This window comes from Lethenteron reissneri, chromosome 10 (genome assembly GCF_015708825.2).
Source record: "Lethenteron reissneri isolate LAM-NWPU_2019-01 chromosome 10, ASM1570882v1, whole genome shotgun sequence".
NCBI classification, from domain to species: Eukaryota; Metazoa; Chordata; class Hyperoartia; order Petromyzontiformes; family Petromyzontidae; genus Lethenteron; species Lethenteron reissneri.
Window position 1 is genome coordinate 14,103,531 of NC_083788.1, and position 22,958 is coordinate 14,126,488.

At 45.1% G+C, this 22,958-nt stretch overlaps 1 protein-coding gene across 1 annotated transcript in view; it reads right to left on the minus strand.

The window, feature by feature from the left end:
- Positions 1-1,323: 1,323 nt before the first annotated feature.
- Positions 1,324-22,958, minus strand: part of LOC133340982 (exportin-6-like) — a 31,696-nt gene continuing 10,061 nt past the window's right edge. Inside the window, exons 6-25 of the mRNA XM_061549541.1 lie at positions 20,649-20,726; positions 19,006-19,304; positions 18,371-18,549; positions 17,052-17,178; positions 16,254-16,363; positions 15,481-15,589; positions 14,563-14,655; positions 13,773-13,842; positions 13,054-13,213; positions 12,274-12,366; positions 10,507-10,657; positions 9,389-9,535; positions 8,633-8,816; positions 8,253-8,408; positions 7,576-7,690; positions 6,825-6,996; positions 5,932-6,093; positions 5,546-5,644; positions 5,071-5,301; positions 1,324-4,113 (exon numbers count right to left, since the gene is read on the minus strand). Coding sequence (XP_061405525.1) covers positions 4,012-4,113; positions 5,071-5,301; positions 5,546-5,644; positions 5,932-6,093; positions 6,825-6,996; positions 7,576-7,690; positions 8,253-8,408; positions 8,633-8,816; positions 9,389-9,535; positions 10,507-10,657; positions 12,274-12,366; positions 13,054-13,213; positions 13,773-13,842; positions 14,563-14,655; positions 15,481-15,589; positions 16,254-16,363; positions 17,052-17,178; positions 18,371-18,549; positions 19,006-19,304; positions 20,649-20,726 — 2,837 coding nt within the window. The 3' untranslated portion in view covers positions 1,324-4,011. The remainder of the gene's footprint in view (positions 4,114-5,070; positions 5,302-5,545; positions 5,645-5,931; positions 6,094-6,824; positions 6,997-7,575; positions 7,691-8,252; positions 8,409-8,632; positions 8,817-9,388; positions 9,536-10,506; positions 10,658-12,273; positions 12,367-13,053; positions 13,214-13,772; positions 13,843-14,562; positions 14,656-15,480; positions 15,590-16,253; positions 16,364-17,051; positions 17,179-18,370; positions 18,550-19,005; positions 19,305-20,648; positions 20,727-22,958) is intronic.

Consider the following 22,958-nt stretch of genomic DNA (forward strand, 5'->3'; position numbering starts at 1 on the left):
TGCTGTGGAGCCTTGAGGCCAGGGGAATTATTCCCAACACCAACCACAAACGAAAACCCAAGAGTTAAAACGTGAATGTGAATGCAGGCTGCGTTACCATTTTGTCAGGGCCATATTTTACGCCCCCTCACCCTACGGTGACACCGTTATGCCGTGAAACTTACGCACGCGACTACCGAGCTATACATGCCGAGAACTCACTTTTATTTCTACCTTACATCGTAAGCTCTTTGAACAAAAGCACTAATTACAATGGCATATGAAGACGGCACTTTCATATCAGGATAACTTATTTTGTGAGCTTGTTCTCAGAAATGTTTGCCGCACGAATCCGCACGCGTTTCTTCACCCGTTGTGATTTGCAATGGTGTATCATCCTGCAACATGTCGGCAACCTTGACTCGTGTTCCACATTGTTCATAGTCTCAACAAGCAGTAAACTGGCTACACAACCTCGTAGATTCACGGGACACATCTGGTAGGGCACTGCGGGAATTTCCCACCAACCTCGGGGACGCTGTCATGTATTTCCCGACATATGCGAGCTCAACAGATGGCATAACTCTTAATTATATTTCTCGTTTTACTTCACCCGAAACCATGGAGCCCTTTGTGAAGACCCATTCAGCCAAATGCATGTTTGTGAAACGATCTGCAGTAGAATTTAGGATATGTTTAGTCATGTTGGCACATTCAATTGGTTTAGAAAAGCCACATCAACAGGCATGCTCGCACACAACTGCAAGAGTCTTCCGTATAGCCCCGTGATTTGCTCCGAAGTGAAATCAACCACTGATATTGCCGCGTGTGCACAAACACTGTGCGATGTGCCCAAGCAAATTATAATGCGACAATTGTCTCGGGGAATACTGGGGATTAAAATTAGCGGATTAAAAATGCTGAATTACATTTGGTCAAATGCATCTGCTAAGGAATTGGATAATGGAATCTGCTCAACCAACTAAATGAACAGACCAAATATAATTTAGTATTTTAATCCTGACATCGTCAAACATTTTATTGATTTGATTGGGGATATTTCCCCCCCCCCCCCCCCATTCATACTCCTTTTAAATACCAAGTGAAAGTCAGAGACCCTCCCTGCTCAGACCATTGGGGCGGCACTCATTTCCATTTGCATTCACAGGTGGAAAGTCCACATTTACGTGGCCAGTACATCCATAGAATGACCACAGCTGACTTGCCACAAAATGGTACACATTTCCTTGACCCCAGGATGAATAAGGTGGTTGACTTCCGATTGGGATGTGAACTAATAACCTTCCGATTGTGAGTCTAGCACTCGTGAAAAAAAACTAAATATCCGAAAGTGGTGAGTTTTATTAAACGAGCACTTGATTCATGTACAATTTTCATCCGATTGAACACTCGTATTTCCCGCACCTGATTGGCCTCTTGTCACTTAGATACAACGCAATCGAGATTCAAGTGGAACACACCGGGAGGCGTCTGCCAAGCAGAGCCGGCAAGCCGTTCCACAGCCCCCAACACAAGAGGGATCCATTTATAGATATCCCACTAAAATAGCGAGATATAGAACATTGATTTCACAGTATACACATAAGCAGTCCCCCTCTTTAACCTCCCTTATCCATTCCTCTCTCAAAACTTAACCTCTTCCCCATTCTCTTCCCTCCCCTTTCCCAACCCCCACGACTCCACCCCCTATTGTGGTCACCCATTCCTCATCCTTTGCACACCCCTATCGTCTCAATAATTTGTTTATACCATTTTTTTATTATAATCGAATCTATAAATGGATCACCTTGAATTACAAGAATTTCCCCACGGCAACTCATTACCTGACAGCACGCCAGGGGGGGGTGGGGGCAGCTTGATTGACCAAGACATTGAGCGTTCACGATGCGCCCTTCCGTGTTTCTGCACCGGTCTTATATTTCTCGTGGCATTTTGGCCTCACAATAACAACAATTTTATTATTACAGAACTTAATAATTTAAATTATTGCCCAGCTACGTATTACGCTGCAAAACGTTGCGATTGAGTCACAATAACATATGCAGAATGTACACGTTGTATACGTCAAGTGACATAGCAAGCGTAAGAAACTACTCTAAATATAATGTGGTTTACCTTGGAGACCGTGCTCTTGCTTTAAAGAAATAAAAATAGAATCCAAAAACACATTCAAACGGGTTCTCTTGGCTTTAAGTAAAGAAGTGATCATCGTCGAGGTGGTCTGGTATTACACGGACACACCAAGATGCTTTAGACTGGCTGCCTCTTGCTGTCAAATACAAGGAAAGTTGCATTCTCTTTAAGAATTCATTATTGGGAGAGTGAAACAAAAGTTCAACTGAAAAAGGGATTTCACGTTTAATCCGCGTTCTCATTTTGGCCTTCTGTGCACAGACACAAATGACAACGTTAAAACTAAAATGAGAGAAGCACAAACCCGAGCCTCGTGAAGCACGCCCCACTCTGCACCAACTCTCCTGGATTTCTGCAAGGAAGTGCAGTGGCCGTACAGTACTTCCCAACAGAAATCGGCACGAAGTTCTTATGGCTCCTCCCGGCTTTATAAATACCTGCGCACAATACGGTCACTTCTTACTTCGACGTGTGCGCGCAAAATAACCGATGGCCCCTGGCATGGCACACTGGGGGAACACAGTTGGGAATCTGAGCTCAAAGCAAAGCGCGTGTTTGCACAACACCAACAGCGTTTCCGTCAACAGCTGCATATCCTCCGTGCATCATTTCAGTGCCGTTTGGTGCCTTGTGTACAAGTGCTGAACAAAAGTGAACACGTATACAATTACTCTCAAACACAAATTGCATCACAATCAAGATAATGTTTGTTGGACCCAGTAGACGTAATAAAAAAAGAACAAATAAGCAAACAGCGCTAATTTTACAAAAAAATAAACAATGGCCCCAGTTTGCAATTTCAAATTGTCAGGTGAACTGCTTTTGTAAATTTTTCCACTCATCGCAGTAGAAAGTCCATACAATTATTTGCTAAACTGAATTATCGAAAAATGAGGCCATTTTCATGTCACACTGCTCACTCACATTTTGTTTTCACATTGTGAAGATTTCCCTCCAAATTATGTTTTTTTTACTTTTTTTTATCATTTTTCCTCAAGTTATGAAACGGGAGTTTATTTTTTTTCATACATCTCCAGCAACCCAACACTGTCAAACTCACTTACATATGCTATTACGTGATAGGCACACACGACCTGGAATGGGGTTTTAGTTTTACAAAACAAAGCGAGAATTAATCAAGTTTTGATACAGGTCTTCATAACACTGGTCTCCCACCATGGACGTAAGCGATCACAAGTTCTTGATTCAGCAAACCGTTTATAAACGCAGAAAATAAGGAATGATGATAGCAATTCACTGCCGTATTTTTCTGTAGAACTTCTTTTTATAACGTCGACATTAGAAGGCTGAATTCCAACGGTGGCGGCTCAGTTGGCATACGCGGTGTCTGCGGCTTGGTACGGCCCCCACAGCACACCGTGATGAGAAAGCGACACCTTCTCAGGGGTTTCGCGTGCAACCTCCTCTTCACTTGACGCCGAAGAGAGCCAGCTGTCGGCAGCCCTCGCCTCTCTTCCTCTAACACTGCCAGTTCTTCCTCCACGCTTGGCAGTTCAGACTTGGCAACTTTGCTGCTACCGATTATCAAAGACGGGCCCCCACTGTCCATCACAAAACGGCACGTTTCCCCATCACGAGAAAAATATCTGTCGCTCCAAATATCTCTCTGCCGCTTTCCGTTCTCATTGTTCTTACCATGTTTTCTTTTTTATTACATTTCAAAATACATTGACAAGTGTCTCACCTGCAGCCACATGCAGGGGAGGGGCATTGAAGAGCTGCACCCTCGTGGGTGCTGCTGGATGACGTTCAGTTAGTCGCAGGACTGCTGCTTGTGGCTTATTCTGCGCTTCAATTCAAACACATTGTTTGGACGATACTTCTAAGTTTTCATCCTTCCCCCTCCCCCCATCGGCATTAAAATTTGACGGTTCCAGCAGGCAGGCTACTGTTGCAGAGCCTGTAGTAGCGAAGGTCGTTGACAAACCTGTGTACGCATTGCGTGAATGATGGCAAATCCTGCAAACGTTAAACACAGGAAAGCGTTAACATTGATTTAAAGCACCTTCCGAACTCCTAATTTACAAACTCCTCCGTGATAATTGGCACTTCTCTGAAAGGTCAATAACAAGACAAACACAACTTGGCAAAAATAGCACAAAAGTGTGATGGAAAATAAACTTTAAAGCCACTTGCTTAAAACTCAAACAATATTTGAAAATTATAAATATATTGTTTTTATTAAAGCAACTAGTATAATTAACACTTAACTTAAAATTACAATTCTTCAACTTTATGACCAACAGAATATCCCTTAATATAAAAGTCTTTGAGGACCAATATGAAAAAAAATGTGTTAGATGTTGTTTGTGTGTGCAATGTTAATCTTCAGCTCCTACCCTCAAGCCAGCTGACAAAACCAATCAAATGCAGTCGTCATCACGTGGGGAAATATATTAATTGATGTGGTGTTTCAACAAACCCGAATGGTGAAAGGCAAGCTGCATTCTGACGTTTCACTCGAGATTACACCCAGCATCAGCAGGTGTGACCACAAGTTCAGCGCTAGCGAAAATGAGCTTCCTCACCAGGGAGCTTAAGAAAGTAGGTGATATCAGCACACTCATGCACGTGATGCAGTTTAATAATCACTTGTTGATTGGTTGTTTTGCAGGTTAGAATAGTTTAGTAAGCGTAATTGAATATACTCGTTTGTGAAAAGAGGCTATCAATTATATTAAGGGATATTGTTGGTCATGAAGCTGAAGAATTGTAATTCTCAGTTAAGTGTTAATTGTAAGTATGTATTTTCAACTTCTAATCAGAGGTGCAGGGGAAGACAAGGAATTAACACAAAAAGCAGTGCTAAAGAAAAGAGTTTTCAATTTACATTTTTCAAGTGCATCCTTCCAGTGGCTTCCTAATTTCAGAAGAGCATTCCAGTTCGATGGAGCTGTGCTCTGCCAGATAACTCACCCTGTCCATCTTGAAGTTCCCAGCGAGCGTGCCCTTCTGTGCCATGTCCACGCCGTCGCACGTCTCCAGGAAGTGTGGCAAGAAAGAGGCGTAGAAGCCGTCAAAGTCGACCGAGGCCATGTTGTAGAGCGCCACGGCGATCTCGTCCTGCAGCAGGTCGTGCGAGCGGTGCAGCAGCACCTGCAGCAGCACGTGCAGGAACTGGAAGAGCATCGACGTGCGGAATATCGTCTGTGCAGGCAGGCGGGAAGGGGAGGGGGTGGTGAGACAGAGACCAGAATTTGCAGGGATACAGACATTCATGTGATAAAACTGGTACCTCCATGATGAAATGGGCCTGTGCCAGACTGAGGAATCACACACAAGCAATAAATAAATAAATCATCATTACTGGTGAATAAACGTGGCTTACACCATTGAACACAGGTCAGAGTAAATGGACAGCGTGCGGCTGGCAAGGGTAGAGAGTGTGCACCTTATGGTATAGTTTATGTTTGGCGTTGAGGCTTTCCAAGGCGGCCAGGTTCTGCTTAAAGATGTGGATGTCAGGCTGTAAGAAGGATTGCCCAAAAGCCTGCAAAACACGACGCACGCAAACAAGTAAATCCAACGACTACACATTCGCTACCAGTGCATTACACATCAGTTTACTTCCAGTTTACTTCCAGTCTACTTTCGAAAGGAAATCCGTCTCTGTTAAACATGTCAATGTTTGTAAGAATTGCAAAAAATGTTATGCACTGCTACTTATAACATTTCGTCAATTGCTTTGCAAATGCCAATCGAACAGGGCTTAAAGTGCCGTAAAGATGGACCCAATCACGACACTGGGAATCTGGTTGTGCTCGAGGTAGTCGGTACCTGCATGATGGCAACAAATTGTCCCTGGTTTTCCATGGATTCCTCGTGGCCGCCCCTCTGAATGGTGGCGAGCACGGCCGTCTTGAAGAAGTGGCGCCAGTTGTGGTGCAGCAGCTCGAACAGCAGCTCAAACAGCTCAGCCTTGATGTCCGGTGATGAGCGCTGTCGAGGGGGAGAGGAGGAGGAACCACACGAGGCTGCGAGTTACACATGCACCCTGGATGGCGCACACGACACGTTCAACCGGTCGACTCTGCTACACCAATTTAACCCTTTCCCATTCCGAGACGTCTGCAAGTTGCAGGGTGGGTCCCGTTCACCGTTGAATCTCGGAACGTGAAAGAGGTTGAGCATAGCGCCATTTTTTTTTAAGACCGCAGAGAACTGGAGCGACACGACCGCACTATTATAACTGGCGCCCAACTGTGCCACATGCCCTCCCGCATAGCATTGTGGGAGCCTCGGTACCGATTAAGTTATTTTAGTTTTCTTCCCAATCGGAAGAAAACGTCATTCGAATAGGAAAAGGTAAAACAAGGCAAAAATAACAAAATACTTGCATTCGTCAATAACACTGTGGCATTAAGTATATAATGCGACGTTTTGGGCAGTGGCCCTTTTTTATAGCGCATAAACATATAAAAATGTTTAAATGTACATGGTGTGAAGGACCTGAGTTATTGATTTATGTGTTTTGAGTTTTACATTATTGTGCTTCTGCAACCACTGCCAATGCAGTGTCCATCATATGGTGGTGCAGCCGTGCAGAATGACAAGGGACGAACTCTGCAGGCAGTGTGTGAAGCCCTGCCGCGAATGGGCCACAACCATTTGGGCTGGGAAACCAATGCAGGAAATTAATCATTTAGCTGCGGAGGAGGAGGGTGACTCACCGCAGCCACAATGGGGTACAGCTGCTCCATGCAGAGTGAGATAATGCTGGGCAGGAAAGCCTTGAAGGCAGCGCCAGGCTCCTGGGCCACCAGCTGGAGGATCTTGAGGAACTTCTCCACCACACGGCAGCCCGCGCTCCCGTCGTGCAGGATGCTGTCGGCCAGCTGATCCCTGCAGACGACGGAATGGAAGACAACAATAGTCACCTATCAACTCCTCATTGGCCTCAGATTATTGGAGCAAAGCATGGGGGGGGGGGGGGAGCAGTGATTGCTTAAACTGGCAACCCTCCCGGCTTTTAAGCCATCAACAACTGTTCCCTCTAAACTAAGCAACAATAATCTGGATACTTGCTAACTTGCGTGCTATTGAAAAACAAACTTAATTGTTCATTGAGCACTCTTTTTATGTTTAGATGTCCTTCCCCCGCACCTCCGATTAGCACAGTGCGAAAGAAGTTCAACATACATACGTACTCATCTGGTTAGCTGGCTGATTCATCGACACATTGAGTGCTTTCCCAGCACAAGCGTGTCACCATCTAAGCTATACAGGATAGCAGCCTAATTATCTAATGCAGGTGGCACTCACCAGTTGGCAAAAGCAATTAGCATCCATGAGTAGGAATGAAATCTCCGTCCCCGTTGAATGCGCTAATCAGTGTGGCAGCTATACAGGCCGATACACACAAGTCACTCTGTACCTGCACGGATTGTGCAAGGGTAGGGTGGGGGATGTGGGATGCTGTACCGTGTAAACATGTTGAGAAAGGTCTGGATGGTTTGTTCTGTGAAGGGCACTCCAATTTGCACCTTGAGCCCTTGGAAGAGGCTCAGGAAAAATGTCAATATATCATCCGTCACATCTGGAGACGAGAGGAGGGTAAAAACACGAGTGAGGTTAATCCCATGGGGGTATAACATCTTTGCTGATATTTTCTTAGCACTGCGAAATGAATGCACAGTAAAAAATATATAAAAGTGAATGATGTCTTTGTGTAATGTTTAACACGCTGGATTTGCAATCCAGCGTTCACAGATACATTTCCCGGCATAGAAGTTGAAACAATGGGCATATTTATCTTAACCCCCCCCCACCTCCCGGGGGCTCTGTCCACCCAATAGCATCAATGGGTTTAGAGCACAACCAACTGGCAGGATGCGTGCGGTTATAGCGTGTGTAATCCCATGTCTTCCTAAGACATCTGCCCAGAATGTAAGAGTAGGCCAACTAGCCTCTAGATGAGGGGCTACATCTATTGGTGAACCTAGAGCTGTCTCGAGAGATGTGAACAATAAAATGCAGGGCTGCGCTTTCACCCATGAATAAATACCAGGACATCAAAATTAATTGTCTTAAATTCCCAAATGTGTGTACCCTACCACTGTTACAAAAAACCGCACCCTCGGCACTCCTCACAGCTGTACCTGGCTGGCTGATGAAGAGCGGGAAGAGCACAAGGGTGACCTGTACCGACTCCTGAATGGCTTGGTGACAAATCTGCCGAGACTTGGTCACCTCCTCCGATATGCTCTCCACCACGTCCCGCAGAATCGCTAGTGTCCGCCGCACAACCGGCTTGGCTGCACACCAGGCCACACCGACGAGACATTTCAACGGCCGATCTGCACTTGTAATTACACATTTAGGTTGTCTTACCCACAATTGTGTCCGTCTTGGGGACTTCCATCCCAGCATCCCTTCCGTTTTCCCATTCCTTTTTCTTGTTCCATACATAATCCTTGACTCCCTTTCCCATGGTGTGCCACGGGTCAAAGTTGTTATTATATATATGCAAACATCTAACCTGGCTCCAGCAAAAGTTTGTCCTGTTGCAGGCTGTTCTTGAGTGCGCGGTACTGCTGCGTGAGCGTCTGAATCAGGCCGCAGAAGTTGGAAGAGCGCACAACCCACTGCTGCTCCCCATCGCCAAGGCTGGGCCAAGGCAGCAGCAGTGCACTCACCAGCGCTCGGCACACCAGCACTTGCGCCTGAGACAAACACACGCACACAGAACAGATATTGGAGTCAAGCGCAGATGTTTTTGTCAGCTGGGTGACACGGCCCAGCGGGAGTGCGTTCATCTGCTTGTTGCAGAGGGTTTGCGATTCGAATCCAGCAGCCACTCAGGTTAACACTGCCGGTGTTTTAACGGTAAAATACGCGCCATCTGCTCCATAGTGGAAGTTAAAGATCCTGTGATGTCATTTGAAAAGAGTAGGCCATTGTGTCAGTGTGGTGGTTCAAATTTTGCAAAGTTGAAAATTCATCCCCAGCTGTGAGAAACTATTGCAGGCTGTGAAACACAGCGCCTTCCTTCATGGCACCCTTGCACTATATGACGCAAACATCCAATGCGCTAAATTATTAATATTCAAAATGCTTCACGACGGATTCATAACCACCACCATTAACTGCATCCAGTATTTCCAAACAAAACTGTTTCAAATAGGTATAAATTAAACAGGTGATTTCCTAAACTGCAGAATAATGTAAAGATAATTATTAAACATACAAACATTGATATAAAAAGAAAATGACCTTTTGCACAAAGAATTCGTACCTCAGCGTTCAGATGGTACACCGAGCCATCCGAAACTTTGGCAAACATTTTCTGAACGGTGGGCAAAGTGGCGAGGAACGGGGGTCGCACAGTCGACGCGATGGACACCAGCAGATGCGCAGACGACAGGAGGATTTTCTCAGGAACCTGTAGCGCACGACCCACGACGTCAGCTGTTACAACCACCAACTACAGCAGCACTCGCATTACCATAAAATAAAATGCACACAGTATTATACTCAGGTGTGCAACATGCTATTATTGTTTTCCAAGGAAAGGCTCACCAAGTGGAGACTCGTTTTAAGGACTGTGGCACCAGGTTTTTGGTGATGTTGCGTCATCGCAATTGATTACTTTGTAGGCATTTATTTTTAAACATGTAATCCCAATTGAGTAATTTGTCAGCAAAATATCAGCATTGCGATGTTTGGCCAATAGCGCTTACATTGATTTTAGCTATGGAGAAAACCTGAGAAGCCAGAGGGGAGCCAGGCAGAACAGGGGGAGAACTTCAACACAGAAAGGTGCCCGCCGTGTCGGGAATCGAACCCTGGGACTTCTTGCTGTGAGGAAAGAGTGTTGCCACTGCACCACCCTGCCGCCCCAAATATTCGATGTCCAGAGTGGTTGTGCATGTGTTGAATACAGATGACTATGCATTGGGGAATCCCAACTGTAAAATGTGTACTTGAATTGGGAAAATGTAGCTCTTACATGAAGCACTCAGGGGGAAAAGCTAATTATTTGGTGATACTGCGTTGGCAGTGGCACACAAGCAACACATAATAACTCTACACACTCGTCAGAGGGAAAAGTGGATTCCCACGACCGCCGACTAGTTTCCCGAGTGCCACAAGTGGGAACACCAAAAGGGGAAATTCTCGATTTGAAGCTTTCGTGACTGCAGGAATCCACTCTCTTTGGTTCTTTCGGTAAAGTCACGTAGGTAGAAAATAAAATAAATCATCTTATAAAAATAATTTTAAAAATCATTTTATTTTATACCTACGTGACTTTACCGAATGAACCAAAGAGTATGGGGAAATTCTCTCTGAGTGCGCTGGAACGTGACGCCGCCGCTGTGAGTGTTTCGCACTGCGCAGGTGATGGGCACCCACCTTGTTGTCCAGCAGCGGGGCGACGGCCAGCATGGCGGTGGAGACGAGAGACACAAACTGCTTCTGGTCCTGCCCTTGCCGCCGGAGCTCCGTGCCAAACTGGGCCAGCCAGTGGCTGTAAGCCTGCAGTGCAGCGAGCGACTGAGCATGCCTGCAGTCATCCGACAGTCATCGCAAACGCACACAAGCCAAAGGACGGGGGGGGGGGGGGGGGGGGGGGGGCAAACATCAGTGAGTTAAGACCATCTCACCGGAACTGGATTCTGACTTTGTAAAAAATCACAACATGCAGGAAATGTTTCGATTTAAAGCTTTCGTGACTGCAGGGATTCATCTTCTTGTTTCTTTCGGTAAAGTCACGTAGAAGGGAAGTAATAAAATAATAAAAATAAAACATAATAAAACAATTCTCACGACGTTTCGGCTACAACGCAAGCAGCCGTCTTCAGGTGAAGAATGAGACACTACCAAACTAGGAGCTTATATATAAGCTGCATTGGGGGTTGAAGAGCGCCTTAACAAAAAGAATGTGCATGTGAAGAGGGATTTAGCATATTCATGGAAAATGCGTAGGCGTTGGGCGGGGGGGTGTCAAAGTCATATTATGCCCATGAATTATGCAGGATCAGCAGCAACCAAGGGGGGTGCAGGGATTAGCAGTAACAAAGGAAAGGAATGTTAATGATATGTAGCTGCAGTTACTCAACAACCACGTAGAAAACTAAAGTATAAACTACATAAAAAACTAAAGTATAAACTGCATCGCACCATCAGTATACTTACTATACTCTATAATAAGCTGAGTTACTAACAGCAAGTAATACATTACAATTTTACCTCGTAAAAATTCTATAATATGCTTCCATCTAAACCTTATTCTCTTACATCACACGAGCATATACCGTACTATATACTGCCATAGATAAACCCAACATTAAATTATATACTGTATTGCTGTAAACCAACCTATATCTATAAGATATAGCATATTATAGAATTTTTACGAGGTAAAATTGTAATGTATTACTTGCTGTTAGTAACTCAGCTTATTATAGAGTATAGTAAGTATACTGATGGTGCGATGCAGTTTATACTTTAGTTTTTTATGTAGTTTATACTTTAGTTTTCTACGTGGTTGTTGAGTAACTGCAGCTACATATCATTAACATTCCTTTCCTTTGTTACTGCTAATCCCTGCACCCCCCTTGGTTGCTGCTGATCCTGCATAATGCATGGGCATAATATGACTTTGACACCCCCCCGCCCAACGCCTACGCATTTTCCATGAATATGCTAAATCCCTCTTCACATGCACATTCTTTTTGTTAAGGCGCTCTTCAACCCCCAATGCAGCTTATATATAAGCTCCTAGTTTGGTAGTGTCTCATTCTTCACCTGAAGACGGCTGCTTGCGTTGTAGCCGAAACGTCGTGAGAATTGTTTTATTATGTTTTATTTTTATTATTTTATTACTTCCCTTCTACGTGACTTTACCGAAAGAAACAAGAAGATGCAGGAAATGTATTACAAACTGTGGAAATTACTGTACTTTTGAAGACTGCAGGAAGGGATTTGTAGAGTCACCATTTAACAAGCTTTAGCAATGGTTCCTGCCTGCCAACTCGTATTGCACCGGAGCATGTTATGTGATAGCAGTCTAACGAAAATAGTTATTCAAAAGGTGCCAACGTATCGTGTGAACTGCCACGGCATATTAAGGGAGGTTCCAATACGCTGCGCCATTCACAGGATTCTAGGAGTACTCACACGTCAATGAGGTCTGGTTTCAGGACAGATGGTGCCGCAGTCTCTATGGCAAACAACTTGGTCTGCGTTCCGTACAAAGTCATTTCCACCAGCCTGTGGTACCGACAAGGAGAATAAAATGGCAAGACACAATCATATTCGAGTTGTTAATAATCAGTAAACCGGTAACTGTTTTGTGAATCAATCGATTCGGAATAGTTGGGAACCGTTAAGACTCCAGCGGAATTGTAATAACGCACGCACGGATTGGCACAAGGCACATGCGACTCTGCTTCGCCGCAGCCATCTTCAAGGCTCCAGTGAGAAGCCCAAGTCACTGGCGCGTGATACATTTCTCGGTGAAAAAACAACTGCACCCTTGCAATTGCTTGCGCATGCCCCTGCTGGTGGACGGACTTCCACTAGAGGGAGCTCGAGAGGACATTTGGTCTTCTCTTATATACTGACCAGGTGTGAAAGGAGAGGAGGGTGTACCCACACTTAACCCCACCACACAGCAGGACCTCGGTGGAAAGAGGCCAGGGGGGATTTTAGAAATGTTCCCAACTGCCGCACCGGGAAATTAAACCGGTAGCCAGTGCACTGCAAGTCCAGCGTGCTAACCATTACACCAATCGCTTCACGCGACTGGCACCACGGTCGCTCGCCAGCGAACGCTCGCCTCTGCGCTAAGAAATCACAAAACGCCTCAGGGGTCAAATGCATCACGGCACTGCATTCGGAGGGTGCCCTACGCCACGCAGCTGTTTCCACCAAACGCCGATCCCGAAAACTCCGTACCTTTCCACGATAGAAAGCGCGTCGCTGACCCTCTCGTTAAACACGTCCCCGATGAAATGCTCCGCCAGGCGGCCCACGGCCTGCAGTAGTGAGCTGAGGTCGCGCAGTGAGCAGTGCAGCCGCCGGCAGTCGTTCTCCGCCGTGATGTTTAGCCTGCCGCCTGCGGGCACAGTAGCGAAGTCAGGAGCCTGGCCGAGACTGCATCGCCATCATCATCAGCCGCCATCAATCCAGTGCTGGATGATGGCCTTGCCAAGCCACTGCTATCTCTCAATATTATTGTTGCTATGCTTGTTTACCAAGGAAAGTCTCAAATTAGTCTCAAGACTCGTTTAAAATAAAAGCCAAATGAGTCTCAACTCACTTCAGGAGGTAATTTTGCAGGTATTTATTTTTGCATTGGGACGTTTGGCCCATACAAATTACATTGTGTGTTATTTTAGCCATAGAAGGAAACCGTAGAGCCTGCAGGAAACCCATGGAGAACAAGTGGTGAAGATACAAATTCCACAGAGGCACCCTCGTCTGGAATCAGACCCAGGTCCTTCTCGCTGTGAGAAACGAGGAGTGTTACCACTGCGCCACCCTGCCTCCCAGCAAAACCTCAAGCACTTGAGAATCAAATTAATATAAACTGGAATTGTCTTTTGAAAACAGGTTATACAACCGCAGTGTGACATTGACATCTGATTATTGTAGCACGAAGTGTGATTGTTTACCGGCTCCGGAATGCACGATGAACTGCTGCAGTCCCAGGTATATCTCAAGATCCTCTTGAAGTATAGGTGACTGAAAAATAACAGAGTTGATGAGTTATTTGAAACCATCACCGTGTGATTGCGAAGTGGGATGAAATTTGTTTTATCATACATGACAAGAATCACGAGCATCGTTGTGGAGAAAAAAAGTAACGCATATCTGTCCCTCAACATTACAAATAAAAGTATTACATGTCCATCAGCCGCACAGCCCTCTAGGAGGGAATACTTTCAGCAGCACCAATGCAATACAAGCCAACTCGGAACCGGTTTTGACATGAGTGTCCGGTTTGCATGCTTGCACCAATGCTGGTGAACTGCTAAATGTTTATAAAACAGGGGCACTCCATTGAATTTCACTTACAAAGCAAATTCAAAAGGCTGATCTGCACATATGCCTACGGCACAAAGTTCCTTTCAACCAGTGTTAGGTGACAGTGATTAATTCCGTTGTAGCGGACTGAACTGCAAGTTTAACAGCCACTTATGAACGGTACACTCGCTTGCAACACACCTGACCCAGGATTCAAGAGGGGCAAGAATGTGTTTCAAGTAATACAACTTTGCCAGCCACCTTTAAACTACACAACATTGCTCAGCGATCTTATAAACACTACTACCAACCACTGGTATTTGTTCATTGTACTTCTGAAAAGAATCCAAAGACATTAACTTCATCTTGGATGAGGCCCATTTCCCCCCCCCACCCCCCCCGCTGCTGCTGCAGAATGCGTTGGAGCTGTGTTCATACCAAGGTACTGAAGGCGTGAGCTGGTAAGAGTTCTGCCACCTTGGCGACCACTTCCAGACTCTGGTGTAAGAAGTGCTGCCATTCGGTCTTATTCTGGAACACAACAGTGAAAACCAAGCGAGGAGTATGACAATAGATGTCATGATCTGACCAAATTTGTGTCATTAAGAACCCTCCAGCACCCATCAGAGCAAAACAAATCAAGTCCCACGTGTACAAGCATTCATCATTGTTATTATTTCGGCTCACCCTCCAGTGAGTTGAAGATCAATCCTCACAACTGAATTTTAGCAGCAATTAGGTATGCGACGCCTCGTTTGAGACCACATCAAATATCACCGGCACAAGACCTAGGAGGTCAGAACCCAACTGGCTTGTGAGAGAAAAGCAATGGGGAAAGTCGGTGCGCAGAGGCTGAGGTTATGTAGTACAGGACGATACGGTGTCAACGCGCCAAACAGCGACAACATGCTACCTACCGCAGCTCTAGAAGCTTCACCAAAGCTTTACTTAAAACGAAAATAACAAAACATTGCGTTGAACATCTAAACAATGTCTATAAATACAATCAATTAAACTTCAAACAAAAATGTCTATATTAATGACCAGATAGATAAATCATTTGTATTAAGTTTAGAAAAAAAGAATAAAATCACTGATAGTAAAATCTACAGCATAATTATACCATTTCGAAGCATAGATGCAGTAAAGCAAATGTGTTTAGGCATAGGAACCACATGAACAGAAAACAGCAACATGTAAATTATTATGTAAACACAGACTGCTAAAACCCTAAGCAGGACGTATTCACAGCTATTAACACCATGTTGCTTGACACCACTGAAGACAGAGGTCAAATTCAATTTAAGAAAATTCTTATTTGACACCGACGTGTACAATAAAGCCAAAGTCACTTACGTCGTCATCCAACGTTTCGTCATCGAGTTCCTCCAGCTGTGCCTGGTTGTAACGGAACTGCATTCGACGCAAGACTTCAGCGTTCAGCGCAACCAACGCATCCTTGTACCTGAACAGCAACAAGCCTCGTGAGACTCGTGTACATTTCACAACTCAACACCTCTCTCTCTTCACACACACACAGCAGCAGCCGCAGTACACTTACAGGGTTGATAAGTGTATCTGACGAGAGTAAGCTCCATTAGCGCGCAGTATTTTGGTCAGAATTTATTTGGTTCATTTCTTTTACATTCATTTCAGGTAGCCTTTCCAGCTTACTTTGTGAGGTTTTACTTGATGCTGCTACTCTGACACAGTGTTGCTTTGTCACTGAAAACAATGCCTACATTCAATTTTAATAACATTGGTAATTAAGGCAACTAACCAGCGGCAAAGAAAAGGCCCCGACACCGCTGCACGTCTCCATCACTGGAACATGCTACACACTGTGGATAACATATGCTTCGGGTGAGGTTGATTTGCAGTAATCGTCAACACGATTGCGACATAGGACCCCAGAGCTTGGGCCAGTGCTGGCGCCAGTTCAATCTCCCACTGCTCTGGAGTTTCCCGTTTGCGTGCGCAAGCCGTGCTCGCGCTACACATCCTACAACATTTTGAGATGCAATTTACATGACGCTGAAGAAGAATGATTATTACGCATTGAAATGCAACAAGACTTCCAATTGCTTTATGAGGGCTACATTTTATATGCACGAGACAAAACAACTTACCTTTCTAGAACACCTTTCTTATCGGCCATTCTACTCCGGATCTTTCCACTGAGGTAGTCCAGGAAGACTGACCAAATGTCCAAGCAAGCAAAGTAACCTTCATGCGTGGGCTAAGGAAATAAATTACATTTAAAATTACAAACACATACAACGAACAACTCCAAAATGTGCGTTTGTAAGGAAATCAAATCACTACGGTAACAATGGAGGCTCATCATGGACAAACTGACACTTTTTAAGCATCACAGTGAAACCATATTTAAAACTATCCTGTCTCCAAATGTACAGAAACTTTACATTACAAAATAGTCTTTTTATAATAATCTTGTATACAGTACTGGTAAATTGCTTTCTCTCCAGTCACTCGCTAAAATCCATGGCATGTAGACCGAGTGGCACGAAGGGTGAGTGGCACGAAGGGTGAGTGGCACGTAGGATGAGTGGCGTAAAGTTTGAGCGGCTTGTGGCCTTGTTGGCACAAATATTGAGTGGCACGTACACCGGGTGAAACACTGATTAGATGCTGACCACAATTGTAACCTGCATGTCCTGGTGCCAGGTTTCAGGCCACATGCCAGACTAATGAGACGTATCTCCAACTTTTTCTTTAAAAAAAACTTCAATAAAAGTGAGTCTTATAATGCGAAGAATATGTTTAGAGCTTTAATATCAATATCTTAACTACGAAATGAATACTCTAATCACACATGCATGCATGCATACATCTATCAAGCCAGAAACCAAATGACTTGCCCATACATCCATTTGCTCTTTTACAACGGCACACAGCCCACTCACCTGGTTGAATGTATATCTGAAAAGGAGAGACAAGAACTCTACAACTGGGAAGCGGTAGTTGGACTCAATTCTCCGGAGGTGCACACTCACAAAGAGCCTCAAAAAATCTGTAAACTTCTCCAGGTAGCTGCGCGGAGTAGAGAAGGGGAGAGGCAACACAAAAAGCAGACGCTTTACCAACAGGATGCAATCGTAGATCAATCTTGAAATAACAAATGTTGTCTTGCAGCGCACTATTTCCAAGGGGTATTGCACAACTAGAAACGGTTTGTGGTTTGTTTTCGATTGTCTTTGTTTGGACTGCCGAGCAATGCTGTGGGTAAAAAGGTTTTTAGCGGAGTTACCTACAGGGGCTGTATGGGTTCTCTTCAGACTCTGAAACAGCAAGAAACAAGCAGTCATCCAGACCTCACACGAGTGTCCCCTTGAAGCTGTGGTCAGGTTATTAAATTAAACCCCTAAGCATTGCCAATGCAGTGTGTGCCAAGACTTAGAGGGTGATGGAAAGGTTGAGCCACCACCTAAGTGCGATGTGCATTACAGAAATTATTTAAGTTATGCAAACACATCTACAAAATGGAAAGTGGCTTCTATCTACTTCTTTTCAACAAACATTGGATTACTACTAGAAAATGCAACCAATTCAGCTTCGCTTGGCCCCACAAAGGGCCTTGATGGAAATTTGCAATAAGAGATGAAAATAATTTTAATGAGGCTAAAACTGTCAGTAGAACAAAATCGCTGAGAATTCCTTGTTAATTTTATGAAAAACATAAAAATCATTGTGCACGATATACATTTATTGTATGGGCACGAGAATTAAACCAGATGATACGATGTCCCATCTCATTTAAGACGCTTCGCCTAGTGTAAGGCATTTGTGAGGTTCAATGAAAGCTGCAAAGCATCCTAATTTGAATTGAAAGCAGACTTAACATGTAAAATGTCAAGCACCAAAAACTTACCTGTTATTTACACCCCAAACAGATACGTAACGTTGCATTGCACAACAGCAATGCATAACAAACGACAACTTGCCATTCGAAGGAATGTATACCACCTTATGAATTTGTGACCAACGGAATTTGTCATTTCTGCAAGAAAATAAACCTACAGCTGTGTATTTTTGTGGGATTACTAACCCCATAGTACAGCCAAAAAGGTCGGGTGCTACTTCAGTGAGCAGATGCATAACAGAGAAACACAAACACAGCTGGGCTAACTGCCCGAAATGCGTCGCCCACTCTCCCCGGCGCCGCGAACGTCTGCAATCGCTACGGAAGATGAGCAAAGTTCTCCGTTGAAGAGGGCGCGCACACCTCTCGTCCAAGGCGTCGAGCCGAGCACGGACGCCGCATGCCTTGTTGTCCTTGGTGATCTTCTGCAGCAGGTAGAAGGTGTGCTGGAACATGCGGAAAAGGTACTCCTCGAACTCGGCCGGCACGCAGTTTTTGGACATAAGCTCGTTGATGCAGGACATGGCCAGGACACCCAGGGACTGCGAGGGGGAAAACATTCAATGCAACACAAACAGCACAATGCATGAATACATAGCATAGTAGATTTTCACACGGAGAAAGTTGGCACGACACAAGTTAGAATAACACATTACAACCTAACACAGCAACAACGTGCTAAAAATACAACGCAGGTGAACACATCAGTATGCAAGTGAATATTAGAAAAAAACAATAACTTAACAGGGTTATTCCAGTTGGTCTACTTGTGACCATTGAATGCCACATTGTGGCTTGAATGTGCAGCAGTTTGCCAGCGAAAATTTGGATTAACCATTACTATGCAATCGGCTCGCACAATACGGAGAATAAAGAACCTGCGAGCTTTGTTTTGGTAAGTTCTAAATTATTGCCAAACGTGGCCATAATCCACGAGCAACTCAAGGGAGCTACTCTACACAACACAGGAAACATGAAAACAAAACCAGGGCTTTCACCAGCGAGGCTTTTGGCTCGGGCTGGTCTCGGTTGCCCTGCCGGTGCGAGCCGCCGTTGGGCGCGTCTCCGCCCGTCACCGTGGGCACGATGGCGTCGCAGCCGAAGCGGGCAAAGTGGAAGATGGTGGCGAGGAGGTGCGGCGTAATGCTCGCCGACAGCGGGATCCAGCTGAAGAGATGCGCCAGGCACTCGAGCGCCAGCGAGCACACGTGCTCGCTCTCGCGGTCGAGCCGCGGAATGGGCTGGCTGAAGAAGCGCGCGCCGTCCGCCATGCTGAACAGGCTGCCCAGCAGCTCGCCTGCGGCAAGGTCAGAAAAGTAATGATGGCCTCGTTGCAAAAATGCCATCGTTAGAATTATGAATTGTCACATCAGGGTTATAAAATAAATTCTTGTCCTTAATGAACTTCTTTACTAAGCAGTGCATCAAATTACATCTCAGAATTGGCCCCGAGAAGACAAAACTACAAATAGTTCCAGTTTATTCAATAGGCCTGACAGTAATGATGTGTACGACCAATGGCTTTGGTACACTCGCTAGAAGCAATGTATGTTTTTATATGGGTCATAAATGAAAACTAATGGAAACCAAAATAATGCAATCCATTTATCGATGATACAACAGCACCCAATATGGAGTTGGTGGAACTGTAATTTAATTCAAATTACCAATGCTACCAATCTGTGGATTATAGGACCGGAAGTTCGTCGCAAAAAAAATATTTAACTGTAGCTACAAGAGCAGGTTTGTGGTTTTCGGGCTAACGAATTCAGGAAGCTGATAGGTGCAAAAATGTATTATCAGTAACGCATACCCAAATGCGCACATGCAAAGGGTGTTATATATGCGCAAGATGTTAAATGTGCACATTATACTTCAGTGCGGCCTTATAGACATACACCATGAGTGTGGGTGTAACGGTTGCGCAGCGTTTAGCGCACTGGCCACAGCTAAATGTGGTGGCGAGTGATATCTGGAACAGTCCTGCAGGCGTTCCCCCCTCACCAGCCTGCTCTGACCAGCGTGGTTAAGTCTGGTCAAACAACCCCTCCGCATGGCTGACATGGTAAGGAGAGGCCTTCATCCATCAGTGGATTGACAAAGAGCTGTAAATTATTTTGTACACAAGGATACAAGGTTTCTAAACATGGGCTATAAGATACAGTATATGTGAATATGTACAGTAGGCTCCAAACAGGAAGTACCTGGGGCAGTCACATCGGAGCCAAATGACTCCCCACTCCACCCTCAAACGCCTACAATTAATTTTTATGTTATACTTTCATTTATCTATCCAGAAAAGCCTCAGTGAGTGTCAAGACCCCTTATCAGGATGGTCCTGCCAATTATCAGCAGGTAAGTTTGCAGCATTGGGATGGTTTACCAACAACCCGTTAAATTGTATTGGCTTTTTTTAGCGATCGGAGGAGACTGGAGAACCCAGAGGAAATTCGTGCAGAACAGTGGGAGAACATACAAACCTCCACACAGAAAAGCACATGGGGGTTGGGAATCGAACCCAGGATATTCTTGCCGCGAGTCACAAGTGTTAACTGCTGCAATGCCACTCCTGGCATCCCTAAATATAATTCCTCAATGCAAACGTCCACAGAAGCACAACCCTCAATGCACAGGCACTTACCCATGCTCACAGTGAATGGTGATGGGGGAGGGGCAGCATCGTCTGCTGTGTTCTTATCCCAGATGATCTCCAGAATGCCTGTCGTATAACACGCACACATAAACATCATGTATGCTTAAGGGGGAGAGGCAGGTAGGGGCAAATCCATGGACAATATTGAAGACGGGTTTAGGACTTACAGCACCATTTGAAATAAGGACAGGATAAAACACTTTATTTTTAACTAAATTATGAAACTAAACAAATTTTTTTTATTTAGGACTGAATTGGGCCTTGCTACGGCTCACAGATAAGACTTGATTTAATATTTCAAATATGATAGCAGATATCAAGAGTACTTCTATTGTTTCTTGAGTCAATGGCCAACGGTTTGTTTGATCACGGAGGGCAGCAGCTGTGTATCAGCGAGACAAGGTGGTTCTACAAGAGATATCAACGCAACGCCATTGAACCTTTCAAGTTTGGTTGTGCGTGCTCTTTTGTAGTCTCTCCAACAATACAAAAACAAGTTTAAACAAAGCATCGTAGTACAAAAACAAACAAACAAATCAACATCGTTGCAAACTAATATTTCAACACTTGTTTTGATTTAATCAGGACACGGAGAATGATAACACTGGCTGACTATTGCTTCCTAGCTCTCTACCATACACCACAATATAAAAAGGACAGCATGTTAAACTGTTCCTCTCTTGAAAATAAACTCGACAGAGACCCCGTGTGTTTTGCAGCAAGAGTTGTTAAATAGACTGTGACAGATTTAAAATTGCTAGCCCTTTAAAACTGTCATGTGACCTTGAGATCACGTCGCACAATCCGTCCACAGTGCACACAAACTGGAAAGCAACTTGGCTTGTGTTTTGCATAAAAGCAAAGCACGTAGTGCTTCAGTTAAAATAAAGCAGGACTTTGACAGGTGGGGCAGCGGTCACCAAAATCTAGAGCTCACCACTCCACTCGCCAGCTTTCCCCTATTCTCCAACATTACCCAAATAACAAATTAAAGATACATTGTAGTCTCGTGCTGTTTTGAGAGACATTTAATTGAAAACCACATGAAAAGTGCCACTAATTTAAATAATTCACTCCAATCACTTGTCCGTCGGTGGTCAGTCACCTCCTGATCCATTCTACCATCGGTACGACCACAGATGCTGCTCCCATGAACTTCACTCATCGATTCCTCCACCCACGTTGAGGACTCGGGTCCACCGGCAGTTTCGTCTCATCCACACTGCATTCAGCCACCACACTACGGGCCACAACACCACACTCACTCACCCAGTGACTCAGCTGACCACTCACACACCACACTACGGGGCCACACCACCACACTCACCCAGTGACTCAGTTGACCACTCACCACACTACGGGCCACAACACCACACTCACTCACCCAGTGACTCAATTGACCACTCACACACCACACTACGGGGCCACAACACCACACTCACCCAGTGACTCAGCTGACCACTCACACACCACACTACGGGGCTACAACGCCACACTCACTCACCCAGTGACTCCGCTGACCACTCACACACCACACTACGGGGCCACAACGCCACACTCACTCACCCAGTGACTCCGCTGACCACTCACACACCACACTAAGGGGCCACAACGCCACACTCACTCACCCAGTGACTCCGCTGACCACTCACACACCACACTACGGGGCCACAACACCACACTCACCCAGTGACTCGGTTGACCACTCACACACCACACTAAGGGGCCACAACACCACACTCACTCACCCAGTGACTCCGCTGACCACTCACACACCACACTAAGGGGCCACAACGCCACACTCACTCACCCAGTGACTCAGCTGAACACTCGCACACCACACTACGAGGCCACAACGCCACACTCACTCACCCAGTGACTCAGCTGAACACTCACACACCACACTAAGGGGCCACAATGCCACACTCACTCACCCAGTGCCTCAATTGACCACTCACCACACTACGGGGCCACAACACCACACTCACTCACCACACTGCAGGTCAAAACACTTCTCTCTCTGCTTTTTCCCTCGCATCGATCCACTCTGGAACTGCCCCCTGCCACCGTCTCTTTCCAACTCTCTTATGACCCCGCTCAATTCGATAAATTAATTCACTATCTAATATAAATCTTGACTTAAAGCTTTCGTGACTGCAGGAATTCATATTCTTTGGGTCTTTCGGTAAAGTCACGTAGATAGGTTCAAAGAAAATAACAAAATAACAAAAAACTACGACGTTTCGATCGCAAAACAAGCGGCCGTCATCAGGAAAAGGCCATTGTTATTTTCTTTGA